The following is a 19,053-nucleotide window of genomic DNA, read 5'->3' on the forward strand; positions in this document are numbered from 1 at the left end:
AAGCACCAAGGCTGAGTCTACTTGGCGGTGAGGGCACAGTCTGTCTCCAGTGGCAGGTATTATATAATTTCTGTAAACCTGGAGCTTTTTCCTGTGTGTTTTAGTGCTGTTTGCTAAAAGAATTGTGCATACATGAAGTATTACACTTCAGCATGTAACTCATCCGGCAATGTTTGTGCTACAATCATTGTTGTTGTTTTTTCCTCAAATTTTGCAGCTTATTCAGCAGAAGTGTGATATTAGCCATAAGATTTACAATTTTACTTGTGGAACTATGAACTGAAGAGACTGTAAACTTCACCAATATCTGACGCAGGGCTTTTGGCTTGACCGGGACTTTTTCAATCCCAGCACCCCAGATTCATGGTCTGAGTGATGATATTTCTGAGGGCTTCTGAAGCACATTAAAGGTGAGTAAACCTGAGATTTGTGTCTCACAGTTGTTGGATCACTATCAGTTGCGTTTGATCACTCTGTTCCATTGCTAACAAATGGCTGATAAATTGGTTTTAATCCAAATATGTTTTTGAAACTGCTATCTTTCGTTGGAGGTATGAAAAAGAGGCATTACTCTACTTCAAAGTGCTTTTGGTCAGACTCCAGTTTTGTCCCCTGTGGGGACATCGCGATTTGCTTTTCTGTAAACATGGGAATGATTTGTAAACACTGCAATGCAAATCACCCATATGACCATGGGGGGGGGGTATTATTAATATTAGCATTATATGTCAGTGCAGTATAAGAGCAGAGTAGAGCACTGATTTGTCTAACAAGAAAGGTCTGGCTCGTTCTTATTGGTCCACGATGTTCACTTGTTGCTCTTAGGGACTTCCAGACCTGTGATTAGAGTCACCTGTAAAAAAGACAAATTTAAATCATTAATGTTGATAAATGTGATGTGCTGATGATCACTAGGCATGGAAATCATGGAAATTAATATCATGATTCACCTTAAATTATTATATTTCCATCTATTAACGTTCAAGACGATTCGATTAATGTAAAGCACTGTGTAACTAAAAATAGATGTCCACCCTATAAAAGATATTGAGTGTGACATTGCTTTTATACAACAGCTTACATTAAATGACGTGACTCAAACAGTATTATTAATTAAGAAAATTAAAGTGGATTTGGGTGTCAGCCATGACACTCGCTAAGTTGGAGTTCTGTTGTCACTAGAACAAGGGTTTTCAAACTATGTTGTAGAATGGGACAAGGTGGGTCACACAAAGTCACTTGGGTGAAGCTAAATCAGCATTTCATTGACACACACCCTTGCACAGTTCAGTCTAGGGCAGCTCGATATACCAACATTAATTACGAACTGCATACGGACTGATTTTTTAATCGCAATTAAGTCGATCGAGTTGTAACAATAAGAGTGAGGTCTCAGAGCAATATAATTCGGATCACATTACTAATGAGAGGAAATTTGCTCACTTCACTGCGATGTATTCTGCATGAGACTGCATACACCGGAAAATTCAAATGCCATGAAAACTGTTTCAGGTATGTTTGTTCATTTCTATCATCTGTTTTAACTCAGCACTGTTCTTGTTCCTTCATATGCATATGGCTACCCACCAATAAGGAAAAGGTCTGTAAAAAGCTCTGTTTTAGAGAGTTCTGCAGTGTGTGTGTCAGTGTGAATCGGCCGCTCACCTGGACGTTGCGGTTGAGGCTAACTGCGGGCATGAACACACCCTCCAGGTTCTCGAAAGCCACGGGTCCATGCTGCTGTTTGTTGATGAAGAAGGTCAGGGTATGTTTTGTCAGGTCTAACAGAATCCCCACAGTCGAACCCTTTGTGATGCCACCCTCAGCCCTGCAATAATCACAGAGGAGAGGAAGGAGACAAATGAAGTGAATCAGCGACTCAGGATACACAGGAGTGTTTTCTTTTGATCCGAGATCTCTCTGGGTAGAGCTATGAGAAGGATGCAGGTAATGGAGAATTTGGAGTGGAGCTGGATTAGAGTAAATAACAAAGTGTTATGACTCCACTTTACTCACAACACATTAGTGTGTATGTTACTTCTGAATCACAGCAATGCTAATATTCAGTTTGACAGGATGACTGCAAGTGTGATAACACCAACTTATATTTATAGAGTAATGAAGGTCAGACATTTTAAAAGAAACATGTTGAGGAATACAAGGGAAGCCGCTAAATATTATGTATTTCTTAACATTGGCACTGTTTCCACCAGTTATTAAAGGTTCAGTTTACCAAGATTTTAGTCAACAATTTTATATAATATTCAGTATTGTAAGTGTATGTTTGTTTGATGCGCAAGAACCAATGAGGTTTGTTCTTATGTATCAAGTGAGCAAGTTTGAGATTCGACAAGAGCCAGTGAGATTTGTTCTGACAGATCAAGCAAGTACATTTCTGTTTACTATATTTGATAAATCTCAATTTTGGTTTTATGGTCCAGGATCACATATCTGAATAAATCTGTTCATCATATAAAGTGACGTCTCTCGTCAAAAGACTTGGATTAAAGGGCACCTATTTTGCAAAATCCACTTTTACATGGTGTTTGGACATAAATGTGTGTTGGCAGTGTGTGAACACAACCACCCTACAGTGACAAAAATCCACCCACTCCTTTTCTAATCCCCATTAAAACAAATCAGTCTCACTAGGCCTGATTCTCTAAGCAATATGACATCACATTGTTTAGGCCCCTCCCACGATGGCTGATTGACAGCCCTGCATTGCCATAGTTTCTACCAGCTGTTTATTGCTGTATGCAAAGCAGAAAGACATATAAACAAAAACCTCTTCTGGAGATGGGGTGGGAAAATGTGGCTCATTTGCATTTAAAATGATACACACCAAAACAGCTCTGTTTTTAGACACAACTAAAAAATGACATTTTCCAAATAATATAATAAATTATATATGGGGTATTTTGAGCTGAAACTTTACAGACACATTCTGGGCACACCAAAGACCAACATTTCATCTTGTACAAAGGGGCATAATAGGTGCCCTTTAAATCACTTGGTTACTTTTACAATGTCTTTATAAATTTTTTATTTATTATGAACATTTTTTGTTATAAAATATCTATTAAAAATATCTCCATTTGTGTTCTGATGGCGAATATAAATTTTAAGGGTTTGGAACAACTTGAGGATGTGTACTTTTTTTATTTGTTTGTTTTTTTGAGTTAATTATTCCATTAACATGCATTTCATATAAACCTCATGTGACTCCTTGTGTTTGGATTTGTTATATTTTGTCACAATCTGCATCCCTTTCTGTGTCTTTTCTCATTAAAGCTATGTCGTGAACTTCTCTATACTTAAGAATCACAATGATTATTAAAACGTTACACTCAATGTTATATTTATCCTTGGTCTGAATGGGTCTTAACTTGAATGTGCATGCTGCATTCAGCAATGAAAATGTTGTGAACAGAACCATTGTGTTTCTAGAACATTCTCTTATCTAACAAATATCACAAAGCTGATAATAATAGAACTGTTACTAGCAAACTTCTACATAAGTGATTCTACAAACTACTTTTATCTGAATGGTTTACCTGCTTACAGCCTCTGGATGATGGAGGAGAAGATAATAAAAGAAACATGCTGAAAACAAGACATCTTAAAAAATCTATAACTATTTTTTTTTAAAGAGAAGAGGAAAAAACTGTTCTTAAAGGAGCATTGTGTAGGTTCTGAAATGTCTAACCGTTACTGACACCAGTGGCCATTAGAGGAACTGCAGCCAGCCTCCTGCTCGTTCTCAGTGCGCACGCTCTTTTTTTTTTTACTTAATTTTTTAAGTAAAAACCTCCACATAGCTCCTTTAAGAGTATGGTGGATCCAAGACTAAAGAAGAAGTAGAGCAAGCTTGGCTTCAGGCTACATACGAAATCAGGGATTGTTAAGTGTAACACTATCAGTACTGTTAGCATGTCCTCGCAGTCACCTCTATATCAATAAACAGAGACAGAATTTTAAATCATTGCATTAGTATTCAAGTGTTTTAATCAGCCTGCCTTTCATACTCTCCAGAGGACACTGCATCAGCATAACTGTGACACACACCATGTCTACATGCACTACATATCCAGTATATCCATAATCAAACCTTTATACTGAAACTGTTTATCATGCTCCACAACTATGAAAATATTCCAACATACTGTAATATAGTGTATACATCAACAGCATAGTCTGAACTATCACAGACGTGTGTTGTTGTCTTGCCTATCTTGCTCTTCTGCTTATAATATTTTAGCAAGTTTACATCTATGTACTTTGCAGATGCTTTTTCTAAGAGGCTATTCACACATAATGCATTTTGGAATAGTGGGAAAATGGAATGTTCTGAAATGCGTTTCTTATCATTGAACTTTGAACTTATTTTAACTTAAGTGCTGCATTTTTAGTATGGCAAGAAACTGCAAAAGACACAAAACATGATTGCAATGAAGGAACACATCCATCTAGTGCTTGTTTACATAGAGAGACAATAGTGGAATGGAAAAACATGTTCTATGTGAACAGTTCATTAGATTGCATTTAAGGTACACGTTTTATTAGTTACTGCTGCATGCAAACTGAACCCAAAACATTGCCATTGCTAGCATCATCCTCTACTGTTTAAGCTACAGAAAACCTGTAACACTGATTTAAATCCATATTATTCATAGTTTTAATTCAAATAACTTAAATTCTATCATTTACTCATTCTCAAGTCTTTCTTGAAGACTTTCTTTTTTAATCTTTAGGACATAAATAAACATGTTTCTCCCTATGATGTTTCTGATGTCTCTATGAAGTTCATAGACAACAACAGCAAGTACGATTGAGCGGCCATTGACCATATTTGATGTGCTCTATATATGTGCATTGATCAAAATGTATTAATATAAAGCCTAAATTAAACTCTTCATCATGTAAAGTGGTTGTTTGTTCAGAAGGCTTAGATTAAACCTCTCAATTCATATGGATACTTGTCTGTATTCACCTTTTCCAGCTTGACAATTTTGGTTATGTGGACTTTCAGTGAATAGACTAAAATTATTTGTTGAACAGATGGTCCTTTTCTGTCCAAGACAATGTGGACCAAATCTGTCAAAGCCCACCTTGAAAAATGTATCACCACTCTAGAAAAATTAAGAAGCGTACCTGTTGGTGTGGGAGTTGTTGTGCATGAACCAGGAGCGATTGTTGTCCACATACATGGCCCAGGCCTTATCGTCCTTCCCTAGCATCATGTCCTTCATAGTATTAATCCGGGCCACACCGAATGCGGGGTCAGGGTGGTTGTCATAGCGATCCACACTAAGTTCCCAGTAATGCTCGCCCTTGGAGAAGGCAGCCGTTCCAAGTACCACACGATCATCATAACTGTTACAAGTCACAGTCTGGTTTTCATTAGATAGGACAATGTCTCTGTGAGCTGATGTAGAGTCAAAGGTGAACCATGCCACTGGAGAGGAAAGATCAAATAAAGTTTGTGAAAGCCAGAATAATTCAGTGTGGTTCAAAAAATATTTTCAGTTAAAGAGGTTACTAAGATTACTCAGAATAGAATCTCACAGCATTTGACTGACATTGCTGTACACTGTATACTGACAATAGTTAATGCTGTTTCTCAAACTGTTTTTGCAACAAAAAAAAGTGCACCAATTTTAAAATCCACCATTTTCTTTGTGAATTAAAAGGCTTTTTCTGTTTAGTTTTTTGTAAGGATTTAAAAAACAGAGCCAAGGGAATTTTAGGACAGTTATTTCAGTTATATCTGACAGATAAAAGCATCGTTTTATTTGTGATATTCCCAGAAAAAATGTTCTCAGCTCCTTCAGCAACTATATAAAAGAGGTTAAGTTTAGTCATCATAATTTGCTGATCATACACATAGCTACAAATATTCACTCCTGCAGTGAGACATTAATTATTAAAAGAGTTGAAGGAATGAAATATTGAAGCTAGTATGCTCTCTTAGAAGATTTGTGGTAGCAGAGGGCCTGTGAGGCAAATCTAGCATCAAACCCCAGAAAGTCCTGTGTTAACTGAACATCTCCTGTGGGACCCCTGGTTTGTGTAGCAATCTAGAACGTCTCGGTTACGTATGGTAACCCTCGTTCCCTGATGAAGGGAATGGAGACGCCACGTCGGTGACCGACGAATATGGGATATCGCTTCGATAGACCAATCTACTTCGAGTGTAAACTAAACGAGCCAATGCACATTGGCATGCAATTATTGCATCCAGCTGCCGCTGATCACTGCGTGAGTATAAGAAGGCAGCAGGTGCAATGCATTCCAGTTTTTCGCTGAGGAGCTGAGCCGGGGACCCGGCAGCTCAGCGGCGTACAGCAACCATGGCGACGGGACGTGGTGTCTCCGTTCCCTCCTTCAGGGAACGAGGGTTACCATACGTAACCAAACCGTTCCCTTTCAGTCAGTCACTCTCGAAGCCACGTCGGTGACCGACGAATATGGGATCCCTTTCAAAGTGTCATGGGTGCTGCCCCATCCAGTGCCCTGTGCGAGCCGCCTGCGCCCCATTAGGTGTAGGCCGGGGCTCAGAACAAGTAGCTCCACTCACCGTTGTCAAAGCACTACCTCACTGGGTGAGATTGGATAACACTGGGAAAACGTACCTGGTCCGCTTGGAAACGGGTCGCTGCGGAAGCCCCATCCTTCCGGAAGGAGGTCTCGGAGGCAAATACACATATAGTATCCGTTTAGGAGTATACGGAGAAATTTGATTAAAAACCCTCTTGGGAAGGCAGAAGTCTGCCGGGGAAACACGGGCTCTAAGGCTATACCGTGGATAATACACATACGAGTACCGCTTAGGTCTCAATATGGAACCCACCCTTCCATGGTTCTCACGGATACATCATGAAGGCCTGGCGCCGGACGTTCCGTCGCGTCCAGCTGCTTAGGGTGATGGAGGATCTCAACAGGGTCTACAGTACGGACACTCTGGAGCAGTTTAATCAAGCCGACACTAACCGGGGCCTCTCAGTGCCACTACCCGTTTGAGGTGAGAACACAGGAGGATACCGGCTCTACACGAAGGCTATAGAACCTAGCAAACGTGTTAGGGGTCGCCCAGCCCGCAGCTCTACAAATATCTGTCAGCGAGGCGCCACAAGCCAGCGCCCAGGAGGATGCAACACTTCTAGTTGAGTGAGCTCGCAACCTGAACGGGCAGGGCACATCCTGAGCCTGATAAGCCAGGGTTATAGCATCCACAATCCAGTGGGCCATCCTCTGCTTAGAGATGGCACTCCTCTTCTGCCGGCCTCCGTAACAGACAAAGAGCTGGTCGGAGGTCCTGAAGTTTTGTGTCCGGTCTACATAGCACATTAATGCTCGGACGGGACAAAGCAAAGCCAGGGCTGGGTCTGCCTCCTCCAGGGGCAGCGCTTGCAGGTTCACCACTTGGTCTTTGAAGGGTGTAGTGGGAACCTTGGGCACGTAGCCAGGCCGGGGCCTCAGGATTACCTGGGAGTCAGCCGGCCCGAACTCTAGGCACTAATCGTCCACCGAAAATGCATGCAGGTCCCCTACCCTCTTGATGGAGGCCAGTGCAAGCAGGAGCAGAGTTTTCAATGAAAGAAACTTTAGCTCAACTGAATGCAAAGGCTCGAATGGGCCCTGCTGTAGTGATTTAAGCACTAGAGACAGGTCCCAAGAGGGTATACAGGGGGGGGGCGGGATGGATTTAACCTCCTGGCCCCTCTAAGGAACCTGACGATGAGGTCATGCTTACCCAAAGACTTCCCATTCATGGGGTCATGGTACGCAGCAATAGCAGCAACCTGGACTTTGAGGGTGGAGGGAGACAGCCGTCGCTCCAGCCCTTGCTGCAGAAAGGACAGCACGACCGCAATCTTCGGGGGTCTTCAAGGCGTAAGCGTGTCTCGTAGACAGTGCTCTTGGTAAAAGGTGCTGTCCATGACTTGGTGAGCCACCACTGTGACCCTCAAACCATCCGCGCTACTGCTGGAAGCTCTTTTAGAGAAATTTGCTCTTTAGGAAATGCTCTTTTAGTGCTGAGGCGCACAGGGGAATTGGCCGTTTGCAACACGACAGGGGTAGTGCAGCCTGAAGTGTGCAATCCACTCGACACAGGAACGACCGCCGCTGAAGCGCCGTCTCGTCAACATGCGAAGCTTCCAAGAGCGTGCTGAACTCGTAGTTCACAGCAGACACAGTTGAGCAGAGCGATACTAACGCTCGGCTCCGAAGCAAAAAGCTGGAATGCATTGCATCTGCTGCCTTCTTTTGCTCACGCAGTGATCAGCGGCAGCTGGATGCAATAATTGCATGCCAATGTGCATTGGCTCGTTTAGTTTACACTCGAAGTAGATTGGTCTATCGAAGCAATATCCCATATTCGCCGGTCACCAACGTGGCGTCGAGAGTGACCGACTGAAAGGGAACCTGCCAATGTAACTATAACTAGGATCTTAATTCTAACAGTCCTCTATTGGCGCAAAACTTAAAAGCCAGTCACAGGACTTAAATATACACCTATAAATAGTGCAATAAATCTAAATAATTATCTTTTTTTCCATAAACATTTATGCATTTTAATCTTAATCACTGAAAACGGTCATACGCATAGTTAATGTGTGTGTTAATTTACCCACTGTGTTCCTCAATTAGGGATCAGTGTTTTTATGCCATTTTGCTAAATATGAAATTATTTCTAAAAACATCAAGAAAAAAAATTAAATTGTTTTGCCATCTTTTATCACATTCCAAGCTATAAGCACAAGTTAGCCATGTTCATTCAAGGTGAACACTGTAAAGATATTGTGGAAAGTTAAGAAACACATAGAGTATAGTAAACATTTTACAAGTTCTATTCACAAGATAAAACACAAGTTCAGGTCATCCAAGACCTTCACTGGAACAAATTTTGAGAAATGTAGCATTACATGATCATCAATGAATCCTCTGCAGTGAATGGGTGCCATCAGAATGCGAGTCCAAACAGTCAAAAAGTCTGTCCACTGTTATCCTCTCTTATAAAAATCCACTGAAATATTTGTTTAGAACAATTTTTGACTGTTTTTGCTTGTAAACGATGCTTGAACTGTGCTGCATTTTTCTCTCTTGATTCAGACAAGATTACATTTTTCAATGGGAAGAGCAATATTATGGATAGATGACTCATATTTTAGCAAATGCTTGGTAGTTAAAAAGTCTTAATGAGGCATTTGTTTCATACACGCAAATCTCTGGTTCAGAAGACGTTAACTGATGGACTGGACTCATTGCGTTTGCTTCATGTTTTCATCAGCTGTTTGGACTCTCATTCTGATGGCACCCATTCACTACAGAGGATCCACTGGTGAGCAAGTGATGTAATGCAAATTTCTCAGAATCTGTTCCCATGAATAAACAAACACATCTTGTATGGGCTGAGGGTGAGTAGGGTGATGGTGAGTTTTTGAGTTAACTATTATTTTAATATCATATTCACACAATATAGTGCATTTTAATTTGTCTACTACTGCTCAGCCATAGAAAACAGTTCTACCAAAAAAGCTACAGCAGAGTCAGTGTTTTTGAACAAATTGGTTGTGTGAATGATTCAATGACTCACTCATATAGAAAGTCACTCTGGTGGTTCAACATTAACGTACAGAAGTGGAATGGAGTGGTACAAACAATGAAAAGCCTCAGTAATATTGGTATAAATATCAGCATTTTTTAAATACACTCAGTCAAATGAATTCCCTATAAGATAGATAGAGTTTGATCAGTAGAGTAGCTAAAAAGAAATAACAGGAGTTTTCCTATAAAGCACTCATTAAAGAGAGGCATCCACAGCAGGGATTCACAGAGGAAAGGGAATATATAATGGGAAAGCTGTGTGAATGAGCATCATAGATAGAAAAGAAGCTTAAGAGAACTCTCTATTAAAAGTGAATGAAAGAAACTGTGTGAAGACGACGACAAAAACACCCACCATCAGACGTTTTCAAAACAACAACTTTGCTGTACGCTCCCACGCCAGCAGAGTTGTACGCTTTGACTCGAGCGTTGTATGAACTATTGAAATGAAGGCCGTCCACTGTACAGATGGTCTCTTTCCCAACATAGACTTCCTAAAACATGGACAGGGAAAGATGGAAAAAGCAGACAAGGTGTAAGGTAAAAATAGAAAGCATCTGGTAAAGCATGATCTCATGTAAGACAAGAGATAAGACAACACTGCACGTTTATCATGCATGATAAAATAAGCTACATATTTCTGAAAGAGAAGCAGAGTTTTAAGCATTACAAAAACAAGATAACATAAAAAGCTTCCTGCAACCTTACTTTGGAAAAGCAGTTCGGAGGATTTAACGGCACAGAGTTAACTGGTCTGAATTCTGACGCTTTAAGTGAGATTCCCACCAATTTCAATTTGCATGGGAGGTGGACACTCTAACAAACACATTATAGTTAATGTCATTCCAATCCCATAAGACCGTCGTTTATCTTCTGAACACAAATTAAAATATTTCTGATGAAATCTAAAAGCTTTCTGACCCTGCATAGACAGCAAATGTATTACCAAACTCAAGACCAGGAAACCGAGAGGTATGTAATTTTTGTTATGACAGTACCACAGTGCACACATAGTGGTACTGTCATAAACGCATGTCGAAGACTGATAGGGAAGAGAAGAAATTGTTGAATAAAATAGTTATTTTTCTTTTCTTTGAGCACAAACAAGTATTCTAATAGCTTTATAAAATTATTGTTGAACCCCTGATGTCACATGGACTATTTTAACAATGTCCTTACTACCTTTCTGGACCTTAAACATGGTATTGGCACGGTTGGTAAACCGTGATCTCTGGGTTTTGCACTTTGTGGTGAAGTCTGTGTGTTCCGCCCTCCCGCCCTCTAATGGCATGACGGTCGTTTTGACCGTAGTGGACCGGTTCTCGAAGGCGGCACATTTCATTCCCTTGCCCAAATTACCGACAGCCAAGGAGACAGCGGTCACTGTCCTAGATCACGTCTTTCGGCTTCATGGCCTCCCGGTAGACGTGGTTTCTGAAAGGGGATCTCAATTTATATCCAAATTTTGGAAAGAGTTTTGTAAATTGCTAGTAGTGTCAGTAGTTTGTCTTCGGGTAATCATCCCCAAAGTACCGGGCAGTCTGAGCGAGCCAACCAAGATTTAGAAAGGACGTTGCGATGTTTGGTCTCCAAGAATCCTTCTTCCTGGAGCCAACAACTCTCTATGGTGGAGTAGCCTCACAATTCGTTACCAGTGTCAGCCACGGGCCTTTCTCCGTTCCAGTGCAGCTTAGGTTACCAGCCACCAGTTTTTCCAAGTCTGGAATCTGAAGTCGCGGTCCCCTCCGCTCACACGTTTGTCCAGAGGTGCCACCGCACCTGGACCAGAGCCCGCGAGACTCTGCTCCGGATGAGGGAGCGCACTAAGGCCAAGGCCGATTGCCACCGGTCAAAGCCTCCCATTTACGTCGTGGGTCAAAAAGTGTGGCTTTCTACCAATAACATTCCTCTGCGATCCGTATCTAACAAGTTAGCTCCCAAATTTATTGGCCCGTTTACTATCACCAAGATCATTAGTCCGGTGACAGTCCGCCTCAAACTACCTCCAGCGTACAGGAGGATACACCCCGCCTTTCATGTGTCCAAAATTAAACCCGTGTTTTATGCACGTATTAATCCGCCTACTCCGGTTCCCCCGCCGCCGCGTCTCGTTGATGGGGAACCGACTTATTCGGTTAATCGCATTCTGGACTCGAGACGGAGGGGGTGAGGATTCCAGTACCTGGTGGACTGGGAAGGTTACGGTCCGGAGGAGAGGAGTTGGGTACCTGCTAGGGACATATTGGATCACTCCCTTATTGATGATTACAATCAGCAGGTAGGCCCTTCTGGGAACTCCAGGAGGCGTTCTTAGAGGGGGGGGGGGGTACTGTCACGGTGTGGTGTGGACTCTTCACTTTGTGGTGAAGTCTGTGTGTTTCACGTCTGCACTGATTAGCTTGTGGGCGTCTCCGTTAATTGTCATCAGCAGCAGCTGTCACTCATCACTCTCTCCCTATATAATGGCTTGGCTCAAGTCTTGTGTTTGTGAGAGCGTTTTCATTTTGGTAACTGTTCTTTGCTTCTGTGTTGTTCCGTGTTTGGATGTCCGTGTCTTCCCCTGGATCCTCATCCACTCATCGCACCTTCACAAGCATCACCACTTACCTTCGGCTCGATTCCCCGCAGTTCCTGTGCCATCCTCTCCTGCTGCCAACTCTCCACCACCATCTGGATTACTCACCGCATTCACCATCTTGGATTGTCGTCTTCCCAGCGTTGTTTGTATTCTTGTTCGTTTTGTTTTGTTTCATTAAATATTGTTCATACTCGCACTTGTTTCCAGCTTCTCCTTCACCCAGTCGTCACAGGTATAACCTTTGCTGTCTACTGGAGGGTCAGAAAGCTCCCAGATTCCATCAAAAATATCTTAATTTGTGTTCCGAAGATGAACAAAGATCTCATGGGTTTGAAACAACATGAAGGTGGTTGAACTATCCCTTTAAAGACCACAACCACTAGTGTCAGTTGGTAGTGCAAATCTTCTTGAGTCCAGAAGAGTAAGGTTTAGCTGCACAGTTCGTCCTAGCTGGCCTCCTTTAAACCTCACTCTTGTCCGGGTCACGGCACCAATGCCACTGGTTCTACTGGCACCGCTTCAAATGGGATTTAATTAGCACCAATTCACATGGAAGGCTAGCAATTTTATTGCATACCAGACTAGCTTGCATCCATTACACAAATATCAAATCAAAATGCTGTTTACTGAGAAACTAAACACTATTGGCTGTTTTTAGTGGGGAGCAAGCTCTTTAAAATGTCCTGCCCAAAAGTCTTGATTCAGTACAAATTATATCAGCACAAGAATGAAAACTGTGCATATGAGTTGATTTCATTCAGAGTAAAAAATTATTGCAAGATTTCTTTGTTTTCAAGACTGCTAAATGATAAAAATGTTGTAGATGTACCCGGTAAGGCCCACTATTCCCGTCATCCAGCTCCAGCACATAACCCTCTACAGGCAGGGCTTGGACAGTAGTTATCCTCCAGGCCAGAGTGGCACTGTTGTTCCGCATGCAGCATTTTTCCAACTGCAACAGCGGTGCAGGAGGCACTGTGGAGGTCTCCGCTAAAAGACAAAAATATTAACAGAGTACACATTTAAGATGACTGTCATACACTGAAGCATCACAAGGTTAAACGGGGTAATCATGGAGTGACATCATGCATGGGAATAAGCACTTCCTTAAAGTCACTGGTGCCAAACGGAGGATAAGGGGCTGTGGGTTTGGGAGGGGTCGAGTATTTTAGGGAGCTCTGAAATACCTCCTGTGCTCTCCTCCTCTTTCTGGTCACCTGCATGCATTTGTTTCAATAAAGCAGCCTCCTGACCATCTGAAAGATGATATCGGACAAAGAAGGTGTTGCATGTGTGAGTCTAGAGGTAAAACTGTGGGGATCATTTGCCTCTGGGAATTTATTTTTGGATTGTGTAATCCAGATTATTTGACAAGATGTGAATTTGTGTTTTCAAGATTGGTTTTCTTTCCCCAAAACTGGTTAATTGCCATTTTCCAACCTGTTGTTTACTAGTCCAGATTCTAAATGGAAAAACAAGAATCTCATTGCAACAAATTCATATTATATTATTAGCTTTATTACAGTGGCAACCAGTGTTGAGGAACTTTTTTTTAGTTACTCATAAACAACTGTTAATTACACAAATTATTTATTTCTGAAAAATATTTCTGTATTCTCCCTACTGACCCCCCCCCCCTTTTTTTAGAAGAGGTGCTACTTTTTATGCTTACCAGGGCTGCATTTATATGAAAATGAAATGATTTGAATTTATATGAATATTGCAATCAACAGTAATATTGTGAACTGTTATTACAATTTTTTTTATGCTTTTCCATGTATATTTTAAAAATGTATTCCAGTGATGGCAAAGCTACATTTTCTGAATCACATGATACTTTAAAAATGATTCTAATATGCAGATTTGGTGCTCAAGAAACATTTCTTATTATTACCAATGCTTTTTTAGGATTCTTTGATGAACAGGAGGTTCACAAGAACAGCACTTATATTGAAACCGAAATCTTTTTGTCAATCTTTTTGAAAGTCTTTACTGTCACTCTTAATCAATTTAATGCATACTTGCTAAATAAAAGTATTACTTTCTTTAAAAAATCCTACGACATTGTTTTGGTATTAGGTAAACTTGTAAAAGTGCACCTTCTGTTCAGCTCTGCTGTGTTCCATCTATCTGTTTTAATACAAGAACATGCATGGTATGCATTGTCTCAAATCCAAAACGTTTAAAGCATAACCAGATTATGTAATATGCATTGCTTGTTAATGTTACGCCCCCAACATTGTTCATTACAAGCATTACAATTTGAAATCTCATTTGTTAGGTGTGTTGCCACATGTTACCTTTATTCTGGGAGAAGTCCAGCTGGAGAATCGACTGCATCAGAGGATCTGTGTTGACGGTCAAAGCAAATTCTGGGCAGACCTTTGGCTCCAATGCACTTCTTACCCACTGTTCCTGAGACGCCAGGACACGCTTTATCAACGCATCTGAGATCTGGAAGAGAAATTATAATTATCAAATGTGATGTCTTAGAAAATCTTATTTTCATTCGTTTTTATAATTATATTTGATATAAATGTGTAATTCTTTCTTTTACAGACCTTAGTCAGGTTAGACACCACATTCAATTTAACACGGATGAAAATGAAGGATAGACTTTTTTACCAATTTTTTTCATTTCACAAACTATTTCATAACCTTTTTCTTCTACATAAAGTTTTTTTTTTCAGAAAGCTACACAGTTAGTATGTTGTTAAACAACAATACAATCCACTGAACACATTGCACTTCTTTTTCTCATATTCATTCCTGTCAAAAAGGAAATATGGCGCTACCCTGACTAAGGTGCATTATTGATTAAAATAAGCATTAAAACAATAATTTTTTTTAATCTATTTTTGAAATTGGAAAAAGGTTTGGAATAACAGCGCATTAAAAAAAATGATTGTTAGGGTGAACTATTATTTTAAGGACATGACATTTAGCTTTTGTACAACTTGTATTTGCTGCGTTTCCACTGATGTACAATATAAAAGATTTAGTCCATAACATTCTACACAGTGTTTCAGCGATTCACTCTTTCCCTTTATGCATCGGTTTGTCTTGATCCTCAAAACACATTGTTTTCTACCAACGTCTTCTTTCTTCCTGCCTTTTCAGAAATCTCTGCTGGACAGGCATCTCTGACTCACATTACATGTTTTGTGAAGGCACTCAAAGAAACATCACAATCGATACTTCATAAAAAATCTGTAAAGAGGCAGCGCTGCTCATCTGGAGCTGTCGTCTCAATATTTTATACTTTTGCTGCTATGAAACATCAATTATTGAAAGAGTTTAATTGATGAGCACCAGTGTAAACACCGGAAACCACAGCTTACAAGGCACCAAGTTTCATTCATACTTTAGAATTAGGGATGGAACCAGCACTTGATATATGTTTTCTTTTTGTCATTATGTGTTTCTCTCTGGGGGTTTTGTCTCGTTTGTACCTGTAAGAATCCACTGGGATCGTTCTCTTTAATAACCTCCAGACAGAATTCCATCATTCCTGTGGTCTGTCGGAGCTTCATGGTGCAGTGAGTTATCTGATCCTTTACAGTCTGAAACAGAGCGGAGATGGTTAGAGTCTCATCACACACTTACAGTTTGAGAAACAGGCATTCAGATAGCTAACAGTGATGAAGATGAACGACTTAATAAAATAAAAATAAAATCTTATGTCCGTGCCGTGAATGCTAACTTTTCACATACAGTGCTCTACAAAGGAACTGCGTCTCTTCAGAAAACTTATTGGCTGGATTCTTATGGAATTAACAGCTGGATTCTTATGGAATTCATATGTCATTAAAAGAATCTTCATTCAAGTCTTACAGGTTTGAAATGATATGAGGGTGATTGTATGATGAAATCTCTTTTTGTATGAACTATCACTTTAAGTGTAGTATTAAATGTTCTTTCCTGGAATTATAAACTTTGAATAATCCTGCATATATTCTATTAATATTTGTTTTTTAAATACAAAGATTTAAAAAGATTACTCATTTATCAAACATTCACTTATGTTTTTTTTTTTTTGCCATCCATGTCCAAATGTGAAGACAAGCTGATCAAATCAGTCACTCTTTATTTGTGATAATTATTTAATGATGCACTTGTCAAGTGCTCTCTGGAATGATGAATGACTGAATATAATTAGAACTGACAGAACCAGCATTAAATTAGAATTACATGAATATTTAAACAAAGCAAAAGCAAGCAGATTAACACACTATTTAATGTGTTTAATGTGCCATTAATCCAAAATTAACTAACAATATTTAAAAACATTAATATTGTGAGGCCATGAATATTTAAAATATGAAAAAAATCAGCTTCATGTGTTTCATTATCATTTTTTTTCTGCCAGCTTTATCATGATTAAAATTACTAGAAAGCCTTCTGTCTCTAATCTGTATCAAATGAAGCAAAGGATCTTATGTCGGTTGGTTTATTGAGCAAAGAGCCATACATTAACCATTCATGAACCAATTCTGCTACTGTTTTTCCGATACATAAACTGTAGATAATTGTATTCTTCCAAACACACAATATAATCTTGCATCACTGTGATTTAATGAACAATGTAAGGATTAATTTTTATTAACATACTGTAAGAAACGCATTGGACCGAGCGGGTTTACTTTCACACCCTGTATTCAGTGTGGTGAAAGAGGGCATGTGTAAAGCTCTGTTGTCAGACTAATGGCGTGGAAGAAATTAATTAGAGTAGAAAATGACGTCTCCTGTCACTGCAAACAAAAACACTTCATTTGATTTTCTGAGCAGAGCACACAGACCCCGGGAGATGGAGGAACTAGCTCTATTAAGCCACAAATTATCTCAGAGAAAAAAAATGATTTTTTTTATTTTTTTTATTTTTTTATTTTTTATTGATGAAAATTGCACTTGAAACATCATGCATATTTAAAAATGACTCTTTAGCCAAGTGTTTTCTACCTCTGTCCTATCAGTGTGGAAAAGCCAGGGACAATTTCATGTCAATAAACTAGGAAATAATCTCACTGCTGCAAAATGTATATAGTGTACATGTATATAAAATACTTTCCCATATTACCCTTAAAGGCTGATGCAAAAACTACTACTACACGCGCTAGCAAATTAAATTTGCTGCTAATTTTAGGTGTGTGGACCCCTGTCAAAAGGAGTTTAGAATAGGAATGAATGACAAGAGATGTGCATGTTGTGTGCTGACCCACCTTCAGCTTACTCTCTTTCTCCTTTGTGACCTTGGTGAGCAGTTTGGCCCTCTGCCGAGTGAGCGCTTCAATCAGAGCGTCACACTGAGCAACCAGACATGCCTCAAACTCAACGCCGTTCTCCTGTTACACACATACACACAGTACACACATACTGAGAGTCAGCCTCAAGAATTTGCACCACAAAACACTATATACAATATATCTCCATTTTGGTTTTGGTGACCTTAATATGCAACTTTTGTAGAAATACTGCTGCTGCAGATATAGCATACATGAAATCCCCCCGTAGCAGATCTATACAGGTGGAGCTGGGGAAGGTGTAGGCCTTCTGAAGTGTGCTGAATCTGCTACAGCAAGCACTAGCCATCTGCTGCATTAATAATAATATTAATGATGTGATTATATCAGATTGAGTTAGAACCTATTGGCCTGAACTATCTAAAGTTTCATGACTTTGTATATTGTGGAAATATGGTTACAATATAACATTACCGCTACACCCCCATCTGCCAGTGTTTTCTGAAACATTTCCGCAAAATCACATAATTGAGTTTTATTTTTATTTATTTTATTTATTTTTGATTGGTTAATGATGCTTAAACAAATAACGGTTATTATTTACGACCAAATATAAGGGATTTAAAATAAGATAAATGTTTATGTTTAGTCTAAGCTGAAGAATTGCTTTAAGGTCTGATTTTCGCTATTAACAAACTATTAACAATTTTTTTTTTTTTTTTGCTGTTTATTAATAGTCAGTAAGGTAGTTGTTAAGTTTAGGTATGGGGTGGGATTAGGATATAAAATATTGTCTTGCAAAATATGTGCTTTATATGTACTAATATACAGCCAATATGTGAATAATAGGCATGATAATAAATAGTGAGAACTGGTCACTATACTAAAAGCGTTATTAAGAACTAAAATAACTAAAACCTAATAAACCTTTTCTTGGGCTCAACCAGTGGAGTTGGTGCTGGACTCCCTGTTCGTGCAAGATGGGGCAATTATTATTTTTGCTATTCTGTTTGCTGTCTGTAGTGTAGAGCTTAGATTCTCTGCCCGAGCCCGAGCTCGGGCGCGACCCGGCCTGGCCCGGCCCCACCGTCCTCGGGCCGGGTCGGGTCTGGCCCCTGATAAAGCACGTCACGTGTCATGCGCAGCGTCTCGTCCACTCGCAGTCTCGCATGCGTGACGCATCCCACCTGCTGTGCGTGCTGTACTATTCAGTAGATTAAGTGCAACATGGAGCTTGAAGAATCAAATAAAAAAATTAAAACAGGAGAATTAACTTTGAGCAAGTTTGGAGGAAAATCGGTGAATGGCAAAGATCAGTCGAGGGAGTCTGTGGTGTAGGAGTTTTGAACGAAACTAATCGTTCATTCACTTTGAGTACGGTTGTGACTCAGATGTGAGACCTACACCCACACACTGACACTGGGGCTTATGGGACTGAGTCATTTCATCTACTACACAATGAAGCATGTGTGACTGGTACATTTTATAATAAGAGCTCAGGCTTGAAACCAGACTATAGTCCTTCTGCAGGACTGGTCTCTGTGTGAGAAAGTATGTCACGTTGAATTGAAAATCACTGATCACTATAGCACTTAAGTGCAAAGTCTGCTTACAGAGGCTTTC

The 19,053-nt window shown here is 40.0% G+C and overlaps 1 protein-coding gene across 2 annotated transcripts in view; it reads right to left on the minus strand.

Moving 5' to 3' along the window:
* The window catches only part of LOC132107053 (E3 ubiquitin-protein ligase TRIM9-like), a 36,935-nt gene continuing 17,882 nt past the window's right edge, over positions 1-19,053 (minus strand). The window contains exons 3-11 of one of the 2 annotated variants that reach the window (XM_059513197.1): positions 17,410-17,532; positions 15,643-15,753; positions 14,491-14,644; positions 13,378-13,446; positions 13,020-13,180; positions 9,968-10,106; positions 5,155-5,458; positions 1,666-1,828; positions 1-853 (exon numbers count right to left, since the gene is read on the minus strand). In XM_059513197.1, coding sequence (XP_059369180.1) covers positions 809-853; positions 1,666-1,828; positions 5,155-5,458; positions 9,968-10,106; positions 13,020-13,180; positions 13,378-13,446; positions 14,491-14,644; positions 15,643-15,753; positions 17,410-17,532 — 1,269 coding nt within the window. In that variant the 3' untranslated portion in view covers positions 1-808. The remainder of the gene's footprint in view (positions 854-1,665; positions 1,829-5,154; positions 5,459-9,967; positions 10,107-13,019; positions 13,181-13,377; positions 13,447-14,490; positions 14,645-15,642; positions 15,754-17,409; positions 17,533-19,053) is intronic. The other variant, XM_059513198.1, reaches the window with a different exon arrangement.

Source organism: Carassius carassius, chromosome 27 (assembly GCF_963082965.1).
Source record: "Carassius carassius chromosome 27, fCarCar2.1, whole genome shotgun sequence".
Taxonomy (NCBI): Eukaryota; Metazoa; Chordata; class Actinopteri; order Cypriniformes; family Cyprinidae; genus Carassius; species Carassius carassius.